Source organism: Homarus americanus, unplaced genomic scaffold, assembly GCF_018991925.1.
Source record: "Homarus americanus isolate GMGI-L3 unplaced genomic scaffold, GMGI_Hamer_2.0 scaffold45611, whole genome shotgun sequence".
Taxonomy (NCBI): domain Eukaryota; kingdom Metazoa; phylum Arthropoda; class Malacostraca; order Decapoda; family Nephropidae; genus Homarus; species Homarus americanus.
The window spans coordinates 92,501-110,000 of NW_024752135.1; the positions used below are offsets into that span (position 1 = coordinate 92,501).

General features: G+C 44.8%; 1 protein-coding gene across 1 annotated transcript in view; it reads right to left on the reverse strand.

Annotated features, from left to right (window-relative positions):
• The window catches only part of LOC121854966 (homeobox protein aristaless-like), a 79,814-nt gene that overhangs the window by 13,436 nt on the left and 48,878 nt on the right, over positions 1-17,500 (reverse strand). The window contains 6 exon segments of the mRNA XM_042349786.1: positions 1-188; positions 1,307-1,411; positions 4,920-5,012; positions 5,014-5,025; positions 6,076-6,167; positions 11,372-11,470. The exon segment at positions 1-188 is cut by the window's left edge and continues 342 nt beyond it. Coding sequence (XP_042205720.1) covers positions 1-188; positions 1,307-1,411; positions 4,920-5,012; positions 5,014-5,025; positions 6,076-6,167; positions 11,372-11,470 — 589 coding nt within the window.

The following is a 17,500-nucleotide window of genomic DNA, read 5'->3' on the forward strand; positions in this document are numbered from 1 at the left end:
TCGGTCTCCAGAGGGGGCGTGGTTGGCTCAGGGGAAGGGGCGTGGCCGAGGGGAGAGTGGGCGGGGTAGTCGTCGTGGTTGGGCGTGGGTGTGTGTGGGCGTGAGGAGTGGGGTGAGTGAGGGGAGGCGGGTGACGCTACCTCCAGGTTGCTAGAGATGGTGGCCTCTGCGTCCTCTGATCCCTCACCCTGCCGGAGGTCAACACATGCGAGGTCAAGGCACTGTTATGGCACCGTTAGATACAACACTGGCACTCAGACACAACACTGGCACTAACACCATCAGATCACACCAAACAACTCTGGCACTATCAGATCACACAACCCTGACATCACCACCACCATCAGATCACACACCCCTGGCACTATCAGATCACACACAACCCTGGCACTATCAGATCACACATAACCCTGGCACTATCAGATCACACACACATCCCTGACATCATCACCACCAGATCACATCCACCCACACTCCCCCCTCCCACCCATCAGGAAGACCTATCAGACACTATGCCAATTCTGACTGTACCAACACGACAACCAGCACAGAAATGAACAACAAAGATTTGGTTTTCATCAGGTGTGCTCTGTGAAGCTATTGACCCGAGCTATTACACAATTACCTCTGTTAGCTCACGAGTCATCAACTGTAACATGATATATTCTCTTTAGGGAACATGATAGAGAAGTAGAGTAGACGAAATTGAATCGAGAGTCAGGTAATGAAAGGTTTACAGGTACTCGATGCAGGTGTAATGTTTTGCAAGTGAGGCGTTAATTAAGACTCAGGTAAGGTGAAGTGAGGGTGATTAAGACTTGAACTCAGGTAGGGTGTAGTGAGGTGAGGGTGATTAAGACTTGAACTCAGGTAGGGTGTAGTGAGGTGAGGGTGATTAAGACTTGAACTCAGGTAGGGTGTAGTGAGGTGAGGGTGATTAAGACTTAACTCGGGTAAGGTGAAGTGAGGGTGATTAAAACTTGAGTTTTGAGTCTTTACTATCACCCTCGAGCACTAGATTGAGTGTTTAGTGTCACCCTCGAGCACTAGATGAGTGTTTAGTGTCACCCTCGAGCACTAGATTGAGTGTTTAGTGTCACCCTCGAGCACTAGATTGAGTGTTTAGTGTCACCCTCGAGCACTAGATTGAGTGTTTAGTGTCACCCTTGAGCACTAGATTGAGTGTTTAGTGTCACCCTCGAGCACTAGATTGAGTGTTTAGTGTCACCCTTGAGCACTAGATTGAGTGTTTAGTGTCACCCTCGAGCACTAGATTGAGTGTTTAGTGTCACCCTCGAGCACTAACCTGAGTCTGAGTGTTAGCGTCGCCGTCCACCACCTCCCTCTTCCTCTGGTCTTCCTTCAGCCTCTCACTCTTCCTCCACTTGGCTCGCCGATTCTGGAACCACACCTTGAGGGGGACCGCAAAAGACAGGTGTTAGTAGTATTAGTAGAAGCAGCAATAGTAGTAGTAGTAGTATTAGTAGCAACAGTAGTAGTTGTAGTAGTATTAGTAGCAACAGTAGTAGTTGTAGTAGTAGCTTTTTTTTTAGTAGTAGTAGTAGTGATAGTGGTAGTAGTAGTAGTAGTAGTGATAGTGGTAGTAGTAGTTGTAGTAGTAATAATAGTAGTAGTAGTAGTAGTAGTAGTTATAACTTAAACCATCTATTTGGTGTCGTTAATTCGCGCCACAAAAACTCAGTTCGCGAAATTATTGGCAGTCGTGAAAATTATATCTTCCGCAAAAATAATTAACAGCGCCAATTATAGACAGCCATTAGAATTATAGATAGCGTCAAAATAACTTACAACGCCAATTAATTATAGGGTCTTAAAAATTATAAATGGCGCCACAGTAAAATAATTGCAAACAACCAGATTATATAGAGGCGTTTTAGTTATACTGTATATAGCGTTCAAGTTCCTTCCTCAATAGTATAATTATAATAGCGTCGGAGAAATTATAGCCATAGGTGCTCACTCTGGTTATAGCCAGAGTTTACACACACACACACACACACACACGCACACACACATACACACACGTCTCTTTATGATTCCCATATAATAAAAACGTTTTCCTTTCTATAATCAATGTCCCTTTAAGTTTCTCCTGTCACCTCCCTCTCTCTTCTCCCCTCCTCCTCCCCTCTCTCCCTCCCTCCCTCCCCCTCCCTCCTCCCCTCCCCTCTCTAACCTCCCTCACTCAAAAAAAAAAAAAAAAATTATATGATTTCTCTCTCCTTTCCCACCACCCTGTGCCCTCCCTCCTCATCCTCCTATACCTCCCCTTCTCTTCTCCCCTCGCTCCCCTCCCCTCCAGTCCTCCTCCCCTCCTCCTCCTCCTCTTCCACCTCCCCTCTCTACCCCTCCCTCCTAATACGATGTCTTTGCCTTCCCTCCTCCCTCTCCTCCCCTCCCCTCCCACTATCAGGTTGGTCGGGAACAAAATTGCTCCCCGACTTTTCCTTTTCCTAATTAGAGCAGAACTCGATATGTCAATTAAAGGAAAATAAGAGAAACCAATTATTGTAATGCATCTTAATCCATTTTACGATTCCCGGCAAAATAAAGTTAAGAGAGAGAGAGAGAGAGAGAGAGAGAGAGAGAGAGAGAGAGAGTGAAAAGAGAGATGAAAAGGGAAGAGAAGATGGGTTAAAAGAGAGAGAGAAAGAAAGATAGGGAATGAAGAGAGAGAGGGAGGAGAGAAGGTAGAGAAAGAGATAAAGAAGTGAAGAGAGAGAGAGAGAGAGAGAGAGAGGTCTGAAGAAATAATTAATTGAAGTTAGTTTTCGCTGCCGCCACTAGATGTCACTCCAGTTACTTACCCCCCCCTACCTTCACCTCTCCTCTCCCCCACCCCTCACCACCTCCCTCACCCCCACCCCCTCCTCTCACCCCCCCTCCTTTATGATGTATTTTTATACGAATTTTTGAGAAGTTTTAACACGTATCTAATTCTTTCATTCTTCCATTTTTCTTTATTTTGTCTTACTTTTTATTTCCTTTATCTCTGTTTCATTGCCATACAGGATTTGTTTTGTGTTTCTGTGTTTGTTTGTGTTTGTCGTTTTTTCAACTGTGGTTCGCCTTAAGGGGTTATGGGTTGTTAAACTTGATCTGACATGTCGAGCACCGGGGGCAGCTGATTAGAGAACAGAGTGTATTTGTTCATGAGGCTTGGTTTTTTGTGTTTGTTTCTTTGTTTCTCGCTCGTTGATTACTTGACTCTCTCTCTCTCTCTCTCTCTCTCTCTCTCTCTCTCTCTGTCATTATTAAGTTCACCTATTACATTATTTTCCTGTATTCTGGACTCGAATGATAAGGAAAAATAAATAATAATAATAATAATAATAATAATAATAATAATAATAATAATAATAATAATAATAATAAAAATAAAAAAAAATAAAAAATTCTCGATATCTTTAGAAAAAAAAATCCCCACATAGGGAAATTCCCCAGCAGGTTCTCCCCTAGGTGGTGGTGGCTTAAACCAGGAGGGGGCAGGGACTAGTGACATTTTTATCCCTATAATACTCGGTCGTAACAAAATCCATTAATTTTTCTATTATCGCCGGCCTGGGGTACCTTACCTGCTACACCCTCCCTCTAATCGTGTTCCCGGCCTCTCTTCTCGATATTTTAGATCAATATACCGTCGTTGGGATGTTTAGATTACTCCAGTTTTAAGTGGGGCCAGTTACCAGTTAAACCGAGAGACTGTATCAACTGTACTACCTGGTTTGGGGGCGTGACAGACAGACAGACAGACGCACACACACGCACACACACACACACACAGACGATGGATGGCAAGGGGGGAAGGAGGAAATAATTATTGCAGGATTGCAGACTTTGCCGACGCTGCCAAAAATCAAGTTGAAGTTCCTCCTCAAGTAATGATGACTCTATCTGAGGGTCTTATAAAGGTCCATCTCACCCTCACCTGCCGGGGGGGAATATGACACCTACCGTCACTTACCACAAGGGTGAGATCTGCTCCTCACCTCGACCTCCTGTTAGACAACCCTTCCAGAAGCCAATTTTTTCTCGTTTGCATAAAGATAATTACATATCTAATTGTGAATTTCATTTGAGGAGCTAATTTGGATATTACCTCAAAGAAACCAAGTGAAAATAAGAGGAAAGCCATTTTGGCCTCACGCTAATGAGATTGTGATTCTTCCCCGCGTCTTGGAGGAGAGGGGGAGGAGATGGGGGAAAGAAGAAGGGGGAGGAGAGAGCAAAATATCTACCACTTTGATGATGTGAGAGAAACACGACGAGATGTGCTGCCTTGTGTGAGGGGGTGGGGGAGGGAAGGGGGGAAGGGAGGGGGCACTTGTGGTTATGATTTTGTTGTCCACCTGCCTCACCCATACACCTGTTTAGTCTCCCACACACACATACCTGTTCTCCATCCCACACAATCCCCCACACACACCATACAATCCCCTCTCATCCCCACAGATACCCCATATTACCCACAATACCTACACAATCTCCTACACCCCCACATAATTTCCCACAGCCCACATAATCCCCAAAGCCTCACATAATCCCCACAGCCCCCACATAATCCCCCACAGCCCCACATAATCCCCCACAGCCTCACATAATCCCCCACAGCCCCACCAATCCCCACAGCCCCACATAATCCCCCAAACCCTCACATAATCCCCCAGCCCACATAATCCCCACAGTTCCACATAATCCCCCACAGCCCCATAATCCCCCAGCCCACACTTAATCCCCGCACCCTCACATAATCCCCACAGCCCACATAATCCCCACAGCCCCACATAATCCCCCTGGCCCTAATCCCCCACCCCTCCCAATCCCCATCCCATAATCCCCACACCCCCATAATCCCCCATACCCCCACTTGTGTTAATAAGACAGGTGGAAGGACTGACCTGCACCCGGGCCTCCGTCAGGTTGATCTTCATAGCCAGCTCCTCCCTGGTGAAGACGTCTGGGTGAGTGTGAAATGTGTGAAAGGCGTTCTCCTAGCTCCTCAAGCTGGTCATGGGGTGAAGGAAGAGTGGTAATATCAGGGGGTGATTGAGGTGGTAATATCAGGGGGTGATTGAGGTGGTAATATCAGGGGGTGATTGAGGAGGTGGTAATATCAGGGGGTGAAGGAGGAGGTTTTAATATCAGGGGGTGAAGGAGGAGGCGTTAATATCAGGGGGTGAAGGAAGAGGCGTCAATATCAGAGGTGAAGTAGGTGTAGAGGTGTTAATATCTGGGGGTGTGGTGGTGGTAGTTAGATAAATTAACATCACAACACATGGAAAAGGAGTTGAATTTTACGTCACATATTTTTTTTCCCTTTTAACCCATATCATAATAAGGACATGGGTGATATAGGACATGTCACCAGACGCAGGATGAGTAAATGAGGGAGAAAGGGAGTAATTTACCTGCTAGATGGGTGGTGTGAGTTACCTGCTGAAGGGTGAAGTGAGTTAAGTTACCTGCTGAAGGGTGAAGTGAGTGAGTTAAGTTATCTGCTGAAGGATGAAGTGAGTTAAGTTACCTGCTGAAGGGTGAAGTGAGTTAAGTTACCTGCTGAAGGGTGAAGTGAGTGAGTTAAGTTACCTGCTGAAGGGTGAAGTGAGTGAGTTAGTTACCTGCTGAAGAGTGAAGTGAGTGAGTTAAGTTATCTGCTGAAGGGGTGAAGTGAGTTAAGTTACCTGCTGAAGGGTGAAGTGAGTTAAGTTACCTGCTGAAGGGGTGAAGTGAGTTAAGTTACCTGCTGAAGGGTGAAGTGAGTTAAGTTACCTGCTGAATGGTGAAGTGAGTTAAGTTATCTGCTGAAGGATGAAGTGAGTTAAGTTACCTGCTGAAGGGGTGAAGTGAGTTAAGTTACCTGCTGAAGGGTGAAGTGAGTACCTGCTGAAGGGTGAAGTGAGTTAAGTTACCTGCTGAAGGATGAAGTGAGTTAAGTTACCTGCTGAAGGGTGAAGTGAGTTAAGTTACCTGCTGAATGGTGAAGTGAGTTAAGTTATCTGCTGAAGGATGAAGTGAGTTAAGTTACCTGCTGAAGGTTGAAGTGAGTTAAGTTACCTGCTGAAGGGTGAAGGTAGTACGGTTCCGCCTCTGCTTCCTCCTGACGAAGGTTTCATCGTGTAGGTCAGGGTGGTAACTGTAGCTCGTGTCTGAAGGAGGAGAGGTGACGTGGGTGTTAGTGTCATGTGCTCTCACTCTATGTATCTCGGGGCATGATGTGTCTCCCTGTGTCATGTGGCTATCTTGTGTCATCTGTTTGTGTTAGTGTCTTTCTCACTCTATGTATCTCGAGGCATGATGTGTCTCCCTGTGTCATGTGGCTATCTTGTGTCATCTGTTTGTGTTAGTGTCTTTCTCACTCTATGTATCTCGGGGCATGATGTGTCTCCCTGTGTCATGTGGCTATCTTGTGTCATCTGTTTGTGTTAGTGTTTTTCTCACTCTATGTATCTCGGGGCATGATGTGTCTCCCTGTGTCATGTGGCTATCTTGTGTCATCTGTTTGTGTTAGTGTCTTTCTCACTCTATGTATCTCGGGGCGTGATGTGTCTCCCTGTGTCATGTGGCTATCTTGTGTCATCTGTTTGTGTTAGTGTCTTTCTCACTCTATGTATCTCGGGGCGTGATGTGTCTCCCTGTGTCATGTGGCTATCTTGTGTCATCTGTTTGTGTTAGTGTCTTTCTCACTCTATGTATCTCGGGGCATGATGTGTCTCCCTGTGTCATGTGGCTATCTTGTGTCATCTGTTTGTGTTAGTGTCTTTCTCACTCTATGTATCTCGGGGCGTGATGTGTCTCCCTGTGTCATGTGGCTATCTTGTGTCATCTGTTTGTGTTAGTGTTTTTCTCACTCTATGTATCTCGGGGCGTGATGTGTCTCCCTGTGTCATGTGGCTATCTTGTGTCATCTGTTTGTGTTAGTGTTTTTCTCACTCTATGTATCTCGGGGCATGATGTGTCTCCCTGTGTCATGTGGCTATCTTGTGTCATCTGTTTGTGTTAGTGTCTTTCTCACTCTATGTATCTCGGGGATGATGTGTCTCCCTGTGTCATGTGGCTATCTTGTGTCATCTGTTTGTGTTAGTGTCTTTCTCACTCTATGTATCTCGGGGCATGATGTGTCTCCCTGTGTCATGTGGCTATCTTGTGTCATCTGTTTGTGTTAGTGTCTTTCTCACTCTATGTATCTCGGGGCGTGATGTGTCTCCCTGTGTCATGTGGCTATCTTGTGTCATCTGTTTGTGTTAGTGTTTTTCTCACTCTATGTATCTCGGGGCATGATGTGTCTCCCTGTGTCATGTGGCTATCTTGTGTCATCTGTTTGTGTTAGTGTTTTTCTCACTCTATGTATCTCGGGGCATGATGTGATTATGTGTCACACTGAGTCATGTGTGTGTGTGTGTCATACCGTTTCATGTGTGTTATGTGTTAGGCTGTATCATGTAATAAGTCCTTTGTCCTTGATATTAACAAACATTAAGTGATATAATTAGAATCAGTGGTAATATATAAAGAATATTTACCTTGATGTCAAATATGATTTATTAAATTATCCGGTAAATAAAGAAAATATTACGAAAGAAGCTTATGTGAATGTTGATGTCTTACGAATAATGTTGCAGAATTACGATGGTGTAAAAAACATAAAAACACACAGCTAAAGCGCATTAACTGGCATATTTAACAGCTAAAACGCATTAACTGGCATATTTAACAGCTAAAACGCATTAACTCGCTTATTTAACAGCTAAAACGCATTAACTCGCATATTTACCAACTAAAACGCATTAACTCGCATATTTAACAACTAAAACGCATTAACTCGCATATTTAACAGCTAAACCGCATTAACTCGCAAAAGTAACAGCTTAAACGCATAAACTCGCATAATTAAGAAAGGAAACTGTCTATTAGTGAGAAGAAAAAAATAATCTCTATTATTTACAAAGTCATTACAAGAAGAACTAATTACAGACACGTCATTAAGGCCGTCTCATTAGTGTACTGTACCAAGGTAGGTTCCCCCCCCACCCCCCATACTATTACAGTGAGAAGAGCAGCTACTGTAATTAATGTATTTTCCCTTTTCCTACTTTTCTTCATCTGTGTTCCTCCTCCTCTTCCTCCTCTCATTCCTCATTTTCTTCATTATGTTCTCCTCCTCCTCCTCCTCTTAGTAACTATTTCTTCCTTCTCCTATAGTAAGTTCTTCCTCTTCCTCCTCTTCCCCTTCCTCCTCTCACCCTCCTCCGATTCCCCCTCCCCCTCCTCCAATAACCTACCCCCACCCCTCCTCTCTCCCCTTCCTCCTTCTCTTCTTCCAGTAACTACCTCCACCCTCCTCCTGTCCCTCCCCCCCCCTCTCTCCCCCACACTGTGATAACCCACATGTTGGCTCAATAACCTAACCCAGTAGATCCCAGCCGTCGTCGCTAGGATTCCGTATACGTCGGGTGTGCTCTCTCGCTCTTTCCTCCTACTCTTAGCCTAATAACCCCCCCCTCCTCCCCCCGGGCTCACTGTGATAATAATCTAAATAAACTTAGTCCGCAGTCTTCCGTCGTAATAAGCCCCGGTCATTGATAATAATAACGTGAGAATGGCTATTTGATCCCCTGGCCCATCCCGAGTGGATTACGGACGATATTACCGCCATCTAGCGCTCGTGTGTTATACTACCAGAGATGTTGTGTGTGTGTGTGTGTGTGTGTGTTTGGGTTATTGTTGTGAATGGGTTGTAGTTATGGTGGTGGTGGTGGTGTTGTTACTGCTTCATGGGTTTTTTTTATTTACATTGTGTGTTATTAGTTGTGATGTAAGTCAAGGAAGGAATGGTAAGAATTGTGAGTTATTATATGAAGAGGTAAAGGTATAAATGTTGGAGGGTCTGTGAAGCAACACAAATATAAAAATAAGTGTGAAAAGTTGCTTGGCCACCGGCGCCGCCTCTTCCATAACGTGATCATGCCGGGGGCTGATCCTCCGTCTCCCTTGGGTCCATCTCTCCCACCCCGGGGCCTCTAACTCCATCTGCCCCTCGAAATATTACCCTTTATCTCTCTTTATAGCCTCTCGAGTCCTCCCGCCATCTCTCATACAATTTGGCGCCAATTTTTTCCCGCGTAAACTTGTTGTGTTTGTCATTGGTCGTGTTGGCGGTCATCACTCGACGTCGGGCCAGCTCCTGGGTGTGATACATCTTCCGGCCGCCAGGGGAGACCAACCACCGTCCATAAGATAGCCTTGGAAAATTGCCTTCTTGGAAATTGCATTACAGTGTGTTATTTAGGACTTCCGCTAGACGAGGGAGCATCAAAGTAGATATATTTATTATATAATTCATAACAGAACCCCGCAAGACTCGCCATAAATTTTAAAAAGGCCAAGACGAAGAGATGTGGGAAGAAGTTTTCTCGGGAAGGCGAATTCTCTCCCCGAGCAGCAAAGTCTTTACACCCAGGTAGTAACTTATCCCATCAGGATCACTTTTGAAAATACGCCCATTTTTTCAGCGTCTCCTCTGTTTTGTGACCTCGTAGAGAAGTTGAAGCGAGGTTTACCGCCGTGACAGTCGCCACGCTCCCAGGATCAGGGGACTTGCGCGCCAAAACTCAGCTGGGGAGCCAATTTTCCCGCCCAGGCGTTGGATCACCGTGTGGCTGGGCGAGGCTCGAATAAACATTGCTAAAAGTCTCTGAAACCTTCTGGTCTTGATGTGTTATTTCTCTCGCGTCTTTTGTTTACATTAAAGATAAACAGAAGTTATTTACTTACATTTATCTCACGCTCTTGTTTATAACGAATACATTATACAGTACATCAAAACTAGTTAACTTTTAAGAAAAAATATATACATACTCTTGTAACACTTATTTACATTTTTTTAACGTAGGTAAGAGTTTAGTTACTCATTCTCAACGTAAATAATCATAAGTATTCCCTCACTGGGTTCTCTTTCCTCCTCGCTACGTCCCCCAGAGATAGCCGCTAGTGTGGGCCATTACTTACCCCGCGGTAGAAGGCATTAAGACATTACACCTGCCTACAATTAATGAGACTAGTGGACTACGTGTACAGGTGGCCGTGTATACTTGCCTCTCTCTCTCCCCCAGGACCCCAGCCAGCCCGCTATCCCTTTCCCTCTTTACTCTCTCTCTCCTCTCCCCTCCCCGTCCCTTTTCTCTCCCCTCCTCCTCTTCTCCTCCCCCTCCCCTCTCTCCTCTCCCCTCTTCCCCACGGACACTACCACTTCTCTCCCTTCCCATCATAACCTATACGGACACCACCACCAACCCCTTCCATCCCCTCTCACTTCACCTTCCCCATCAGATACTTCTTCCCCTTCTCCTCCCCCCTCACACAAACATTCCAACCCCCTTCCCCTCAAACAACCTATACGTACACAACCAACCCCTTCCATCACACCCCTCCCTTCCTCCCTCCTTCTCCACTTCCTCCTCCTCTCCACTTCCTCCTCCCTTCTCCACTTCTTCCCCACTAACCCCTTCCCCCCTCCCACCCCCCACAGGAGCCGCGGAAAATGTAAGGGAACAGTTTTTCGGTGTTTGTCTGACAGAATATTTGTTTGACGGTGAATATGGAGGCGGCTTGTGCTTACCCTGATATGTAAGATTTGTTGCTCCCCCGCCTCACCTTGTCTCGCCTTTACCTGTGTCTGTCTGTGTGTACGTGTGTGTGTGTGTGTGTGCTGGTGGACGGGAGGGGAGTTGTGTGTGTGTGTGTGTGTGTGTATGTTTGACGGGATAGTGTGTACGTGTGTGTTTATGTGTGAAAGGTAATACTGTATATATTTATGTATGTGTCATATATATTTGTGAAGGGTAATATGTACGATTATTTGTGTACGTGTGAAGGATAGTGTATGTATGTATGTATGTATGTATGTATGTATGTATGTATGTATGTATGTATGTATGTATTGTGTTCTTGTATATTCGTATTAACAACAAGGGTGTCATACAGCTTCCTTGTTTAAATAATGCATTCAGTTTTGTCTTTATTTTTTTATTAAGTATTTGATATCTGTATTTATTGACATATGATACTTGAATACAATCTAAGAGTAAACAAAATGAGTACCAACACTTACGAGTAATTAGAATACTAAGAGTTACATTTCAGAGTACAGACAACACGACTACTAACACTTAGAAGTAATTAGAGTACTAAGAGTTTCATTTCAGAGTACAAACAATAGGACTCCCAACACTTAGAAGTAATTAGAGTACTAAGAGTTTCATTTCAGAGTACAAACAATAGGACTCCCAACACTTAGAAGTAATTAGAGTACTAAGAGTTACATTTCAGAGTACAAAAAATAAAGAGTACTTACATGGGTGGGCGGGAGAGTACGGGAACTCAAGCGTTGGCAGCCTGGGCGAGGATCCTGGGTGTAAGCTGGGAGGACAATGGTAGCAGAACATACTTGATCCTGTGGGAGAGAGAGTGAGAGTGAGTGAGTGAGTGAGAGAGTGGGAGAAGGGATGAGAGTGTATGTGGGAGAGGGAGTGAATGTGAGTGGGTGAAAGAGAGTGGTTGTATGTCGAAGAGAAAGTGTGTGTGTGAGTGAACGAGAGAGGGGATAGGAGAGAGAAAGAAAAAGTGAGAGTGGATAAACAAGAGACTAAAATATACAGTTAAATCTCACAACCAGTCAGGACACAAACAATAACTCACATACAGTCTATATAAAACCGCGTATAACCAAACCGCATATGACGAAACCCACATATAACGAGACCTTCCCCTATTGGCCGGAGCTGGGAGTGAACACCTTAACAATGAGCCAATAAGATAAAAGGTTCATAAGATTTCCTTTTTAATGATTGGTTGGTTTATAAAGGCTTAAAAATTGTATTAAATTCACCAGGATGTTTAGAAATGTTATGTAGTGTTTTTTAGTAGTTTTTTTATCATGTAGAATTTGTAGCGTTAAGGAAATTTGTGTTTATAGAAATGTAGTCAAAAGAGGTGTTATATAATATTTATTTTGGCTGTAGTTAGTTTGTTCAGCATTAAATATAAATTATTGACTAAACGGTTTTGATTTTGTTTTACATTAAACAAAAATTTAATGTACATAGATCTGATATTTTTGTTAATATGTTAAGTAATACAGGTGTTTCACATGGCCAATTAGACCATATATTTAGTGATGATAAAATAATTAATTGACATTGATTTTTTTTTACATGACCATATAACTAAAGGTGGCATATAAATTAGTTAAGATATAATATTTTTCTTTTATTTACAAGACATAATTAGTGTCGTTATAGAAATTAGTGAATACGAATTAATTTTCTCTTAAAACGTACTAAAAGCAACCTAACCTAACCTAACCTAACCTAACCCAACCTAACAAAGTAATGAATGACTCCAGCACACCAAAAATGAACTAACCAGAGAAACACACTCACACACACACAATATATACACAGCACACAATACGTATTATCATTGACACACACACACACACACACACACTAAGGGAACACAAGTATATTTCCTGGGTGAAGAAGCAAGATTGGGGGAGAGAGAGAGAGAGAGAGAGAGAGAGAGAAAGAGAGAGAGAGAGAGAGAGAGATAAAAAAAAAGAAGGATATAAGAGAAAAAAAAAGAGAATGAGGGAGAAAGAAAGAAATATAAGATAGACATTTAAAGAAAGAAGGTGAGAGAGAGATAAAAACGAAAAGGAAAGAGAGATTGAGAGAATCAAAGAAATTGAAAGAGCGGGAGAGATGGAAAGCAAGAAAAAGTAGAAAGAACGAAGAAAAGAAAGAAAATAAGAGAGATTAAAGAGAAAAAAGAAAGAAAGAGAGAGAGAACACTTGAAATTACATCACCAAAAAAATATGAAAATACACCAAGTCCTAACGTATTCTAAATTTCATAAATAACTCATGCGTAAGCTCCTGGGCTATCGTAAATAACTCTTTCATAAGCTCCGGGGCTATCGTAAATAACTCATTCATAAGCTCCGGGGCTAACATAAATAACTCATGCATAAGCTCCGGGGCTATCGTAAATAACTCATTCATAAGTTTCGGGGCTATCATAAATAACTCATGCATAAGTTCCGGGGCTATCGTAAATAACTCATTCATAAGTTTCGGGGCTATCATAAATAACTCATGCATAAGTTCCGGGGCTATCGTAAATAACTCATTCATAAGCTTCTGGGCTATCATAAATAACTCATACATAAGCTCCGGGGCCATCGTAAATAACTCATTCATAAGCGTCTGGGCTATCGTAAATAACTCATTCATAAGCTCCGGGCCTATCGTAAATAACTCATACATAAGCTCCGGGGCTATCGTAAATAACTCATTCATAAGCTCCGGGGCTAACATAAATAACTCATGCATAAGCTCCGGGGCTATCGTAAATAACTCATTCATAAGTTCCGGGGCTATCATAAATAACTCATGCATAAGCTCCAGGGCTACCGTAAATAACTCTGATATTGGCGGTACTCTGGAGCTATCGTAAATAACTCACAGCGAGGTAAACATTACAGGATAGAACTATTTTGGGATTACCTGATGATTAGCCTTCGTTAAGCTTATTTCACCTGATGATTAAAACACCTTAATCCTACCTGGGGGGGGGTTAAAGGTTAGGTTAGGTTAGCGTTAATGTGGTTAATTATATGGGAAATTAAGCTGAGGGAGTTAATGTAATGTAAATTAAGCTTAATCTGAGATAAAGTAAGCTGTGGTAATCCAAGGTAAATTAAGCTAGAGAGGAGTTAATGTAAGGCAAATTAAGCTGGGGAGGGTTAATCTAAGGTAAATAAGCTGTGGCAATCTGAGGTAAATTAAGCTTAAGGTGGTTAATCATCAGGTGATTTTTATTCTCTTAATTTTGAGCCTATGAACGTCTCTTAGAATATATCAATAGTTGGAAGAGGAAGGGGGATAGGGAAGAAGGAGGGGGAGGGAGGATAGGGAAGAAGGAAGGAATTGAAGGGAGGTGGGAAAGAAAGGAGGTGAGGGACAATGACAAGACTCGTGGCCCCCCAGCATTAACTTGTTCTCTTCTACGTCGTGACCGTCCCAAGATAAGCTCCCCTTCCTCATTCCCAGTAATCCCCCACAGCATTCCACAGATGATGATGTCCTTCCCTTCCCTTCCCTTCCCTTTACTTCCCTTCCCTTCCTTTCCCTTCACTTCTCTTCTCTTCTCTTCCTCACAAGACGATAAACGGAGTGAGCGAGAGGGGACATCTGAACACTGTGTAAAGTTCCCCAAGTCCCCCTTCCTCCTCACCTGACGGATCCAACGCTAGAAAGTGATGTCACCATTTCGCGGAGAATTTGAATGTCATGGTTTGGGTGTCAGTGTCGAGGCAGGGATGTGTCGGGGAACGTTATGTAATGGGTATAGGGTGTCCAGGGATGTGTCAGGGAGTGTGGTTTGGGCGTCAGTGTCGTGGTAGGGATGTGTCGGGGAGTATTATATGGTAGTTTGGGTGTCAGTGTCGAGGTATAGGGATGTGTCGGGGAGTGTTATGTAGTGGGTATAGGGTGTCCAGGGATGTGCCAGGGAGTGTTATATGGTGGTTGGGGGCGGTGTGTGTGAGGTCCTATAGCTCGTGGGGGTTGTGTGAGACAAGGTAATGCGGGCAGACGAGACAGTGGTGAGGGGAGCGGTGACGTCTGGGTAGGTATATTGACCCTCCTCAACACACACACTTGAGTTATACCAGTAATCTCCTGCTTAGTACTACTGCTTCTGCTGGGTTGTGTGTCCTTGTTCCTGCTATACTGCTTCTGCTGCCCTTGTTCCTGCTGCCCTTGTTCCTGCTGCTGTTCCTGCTGCTCTTGTTCCTGCTATACTGCTTCTGCTAACTCGTGTTACTTCCCTTCTGCTGCTGTGCCTGTCTTTGCTGTTTGCTCCTTACTGCTCCTTACTGCTACTGTCATCTGTTATCGTTGTTGCTACTGCTCCTCTTCCTCCTTCTCTGTCTCTCTGCTTCGGTGTTGTTATTCTCTCTTCCTTTCTCATCCACGGGAGTCGCTTATATCCGTTCTTCTTCTTCTTCTTCCTCTTCTTCTTCTTCTTCTTCTTCTTCCTCTTCCGTGGCCGCTTGTGTCGTTCCCCACCATCGTTCACCAGGCCACATCACCACCACCATTTCACCACCACCACCATCCGCCACCACCACCATCCACCAAGCCACATCACCACCATTCACCACCACCACCACACCTTTCAAGGATTCATCGCCTCACCACAAAAAAAAAAAAATACTCGATGTTCCGCCCACAGACAAATGTAATGGTCCTCTTGAACACGACCTCTGCTGTCCGTCCATCTTGTGTAGTGCAGCGGCCAGGCAGTGTTATATATATTTTTTTTCCTCTATGATGGACTAGAATAGGTTGAGTTATAAAGGAGGTTGTGTCTTGATAACGTGTGGCCTATAGTACATCCTGGGAATTTTATGAATCCAACCAAGGTGTCAGTTACGTGGGCTCAGGTGTCACATTATCACACAACAGGTAAGGGATAGGACAGGTAACATATCCCTCCCCCTTCCCCCCCTCCCCCTCCCCTCCCCTTCCTCTCCCCCTCCCCTCCTCTCCCATGGCTGGAATATATTTGTGAGGCTTTAGTGTTTATTTTTTTTTAATGACAAGTCGGTGGTGATGTGGTTATACTACTGGTACTACACCCTATACACCTATGCTACACCCCTATAGTATACTACACATCCTCAACACCCATACTACACACCTACGACCTTTTCACACCCACACTACATCCCTCAAAAAACTACACTCAACCCATACACACCCAATCTACACCCTCCCACATCCACACACCCCCACTACACCTCCCCACACCCACTATACAAAACGCCCACGCTCCCCTACACCCTCCCCCACTAAACTACACTACACCCACCTACACAAATCAGCGTAGAGTACATCGACACGTGGCCTACACCCAGCCCACACCCGGGGTATAAACACGGTACACACGACACCTTCGGAATACACAAGTGTGGCCACCAGCAGTAGGTAATGTAATAGTCGTTCAGGACACCACTACTCTCTCTCTCTCTCTCATTTTGTTTCGTTCTCCCTCATCCGCTTTCATTTTCTCTCTCTCTCTCTCTCTTTGATGTTTTCATTCACCCATCCACTTATTCCTCTTCTCCCTCCTCTTTACTGTTCTCGCCCCTTTCCTTTTCTCTCTTCTCCCTCATTTCCTTCTTTCTCTCTTTCTTATTCCTTCTTCATTCTTCCTCTTCCTTCCGTCTTTTCACTCCCTCTCTTTACCATGTTAGTTCTCTCTCTCTCTTTCTCTTTACTTTCAGTTATGTCAACGTGTGTCAAGCAGAACTCCACCTGTTATTACACCTGTCCACACCTGCCCACACCTGTAACACCTGCCCACACCTGTCCACACTTGTAACACCTACCCACACCTGTAACATCTGCCCACACCTGTCCACACTTGCCACACCTGTCCACACTTCTAACACCTATCCACACCTGTAACACCTGCCCACACCTGTCCACACTTGCCACACCTGCTACAAGACTCGGGCCATTCACCTCACACCAGATCACGTCACACACCTCCCCCCTCCTTCCGGCTCACCCAGATCAAATGGTCAGGTCAGGTCAGGGTCTCTAGGTGGGCAGGGCGTGTGTAGGGTATGGTGTGGGTATAAGGTGGGCAGGGCGTGTGTAGGATATGGTGTGGGTATAAGGTGGGCAGGGCGTGTATAGGATATGGTGTGGGTATAAGGTGGGCAGGGCGTGTGTAGGATATGGTGTGGGTATAAGGTGGGGGTCTGCCTAGTATGGGCGAATAGACCTGCTGCAGTTTCCTCCATTCTTATGTTCTTATGTATAGAGCTGGATGGTGCAGAGACGTGGTATGGTGTAGGTAGGGTAGGGTATAAGTGGGGTGGGGTAAGGTGTTGGTTGTAGGTTATTGGCATACGAGGCAGGCAGGCAGAGTTGGTCCTCACTCAAATGATGTTTACATTACAAATGGGGCTAATGAATTCATCACGTTCCCCAGTTAACAATCGCTAACTCTATGATTCGGCCGCAATTTGGCTCTGGCGACAATAGCCTCAGGGCGATTTGCATCCCACCTAATCCGCCGGCGTCACGAAGGTCGAAAGTCGCGTTAGAGGAGCCGAGGGGTTTCCGCCTCAATGGGGGAGGGTGTGGGTTAGCGCTGTGTTGCCTCCCTGGGTTATAATGGGGTGGAGAATACAAAGCACAGCAGCAGATCAAAGAATCAATTACCAGTGTACATAGTAACGTTGTGATGAGCGTTGGGGAGTGATGGGGAGTGAAGGGGGAGGTGGAGAGGGGTGAGGAGGTGGTGGAGGGAGTGAGGGGGAGGTGGAGAGGGGTGAGGAGGTGGTGGAGGGAGTGAGGGGGAGGTGGAGAGAGTGAAAGGGAGGTGGGGAGGGGAGAGTGAAGGG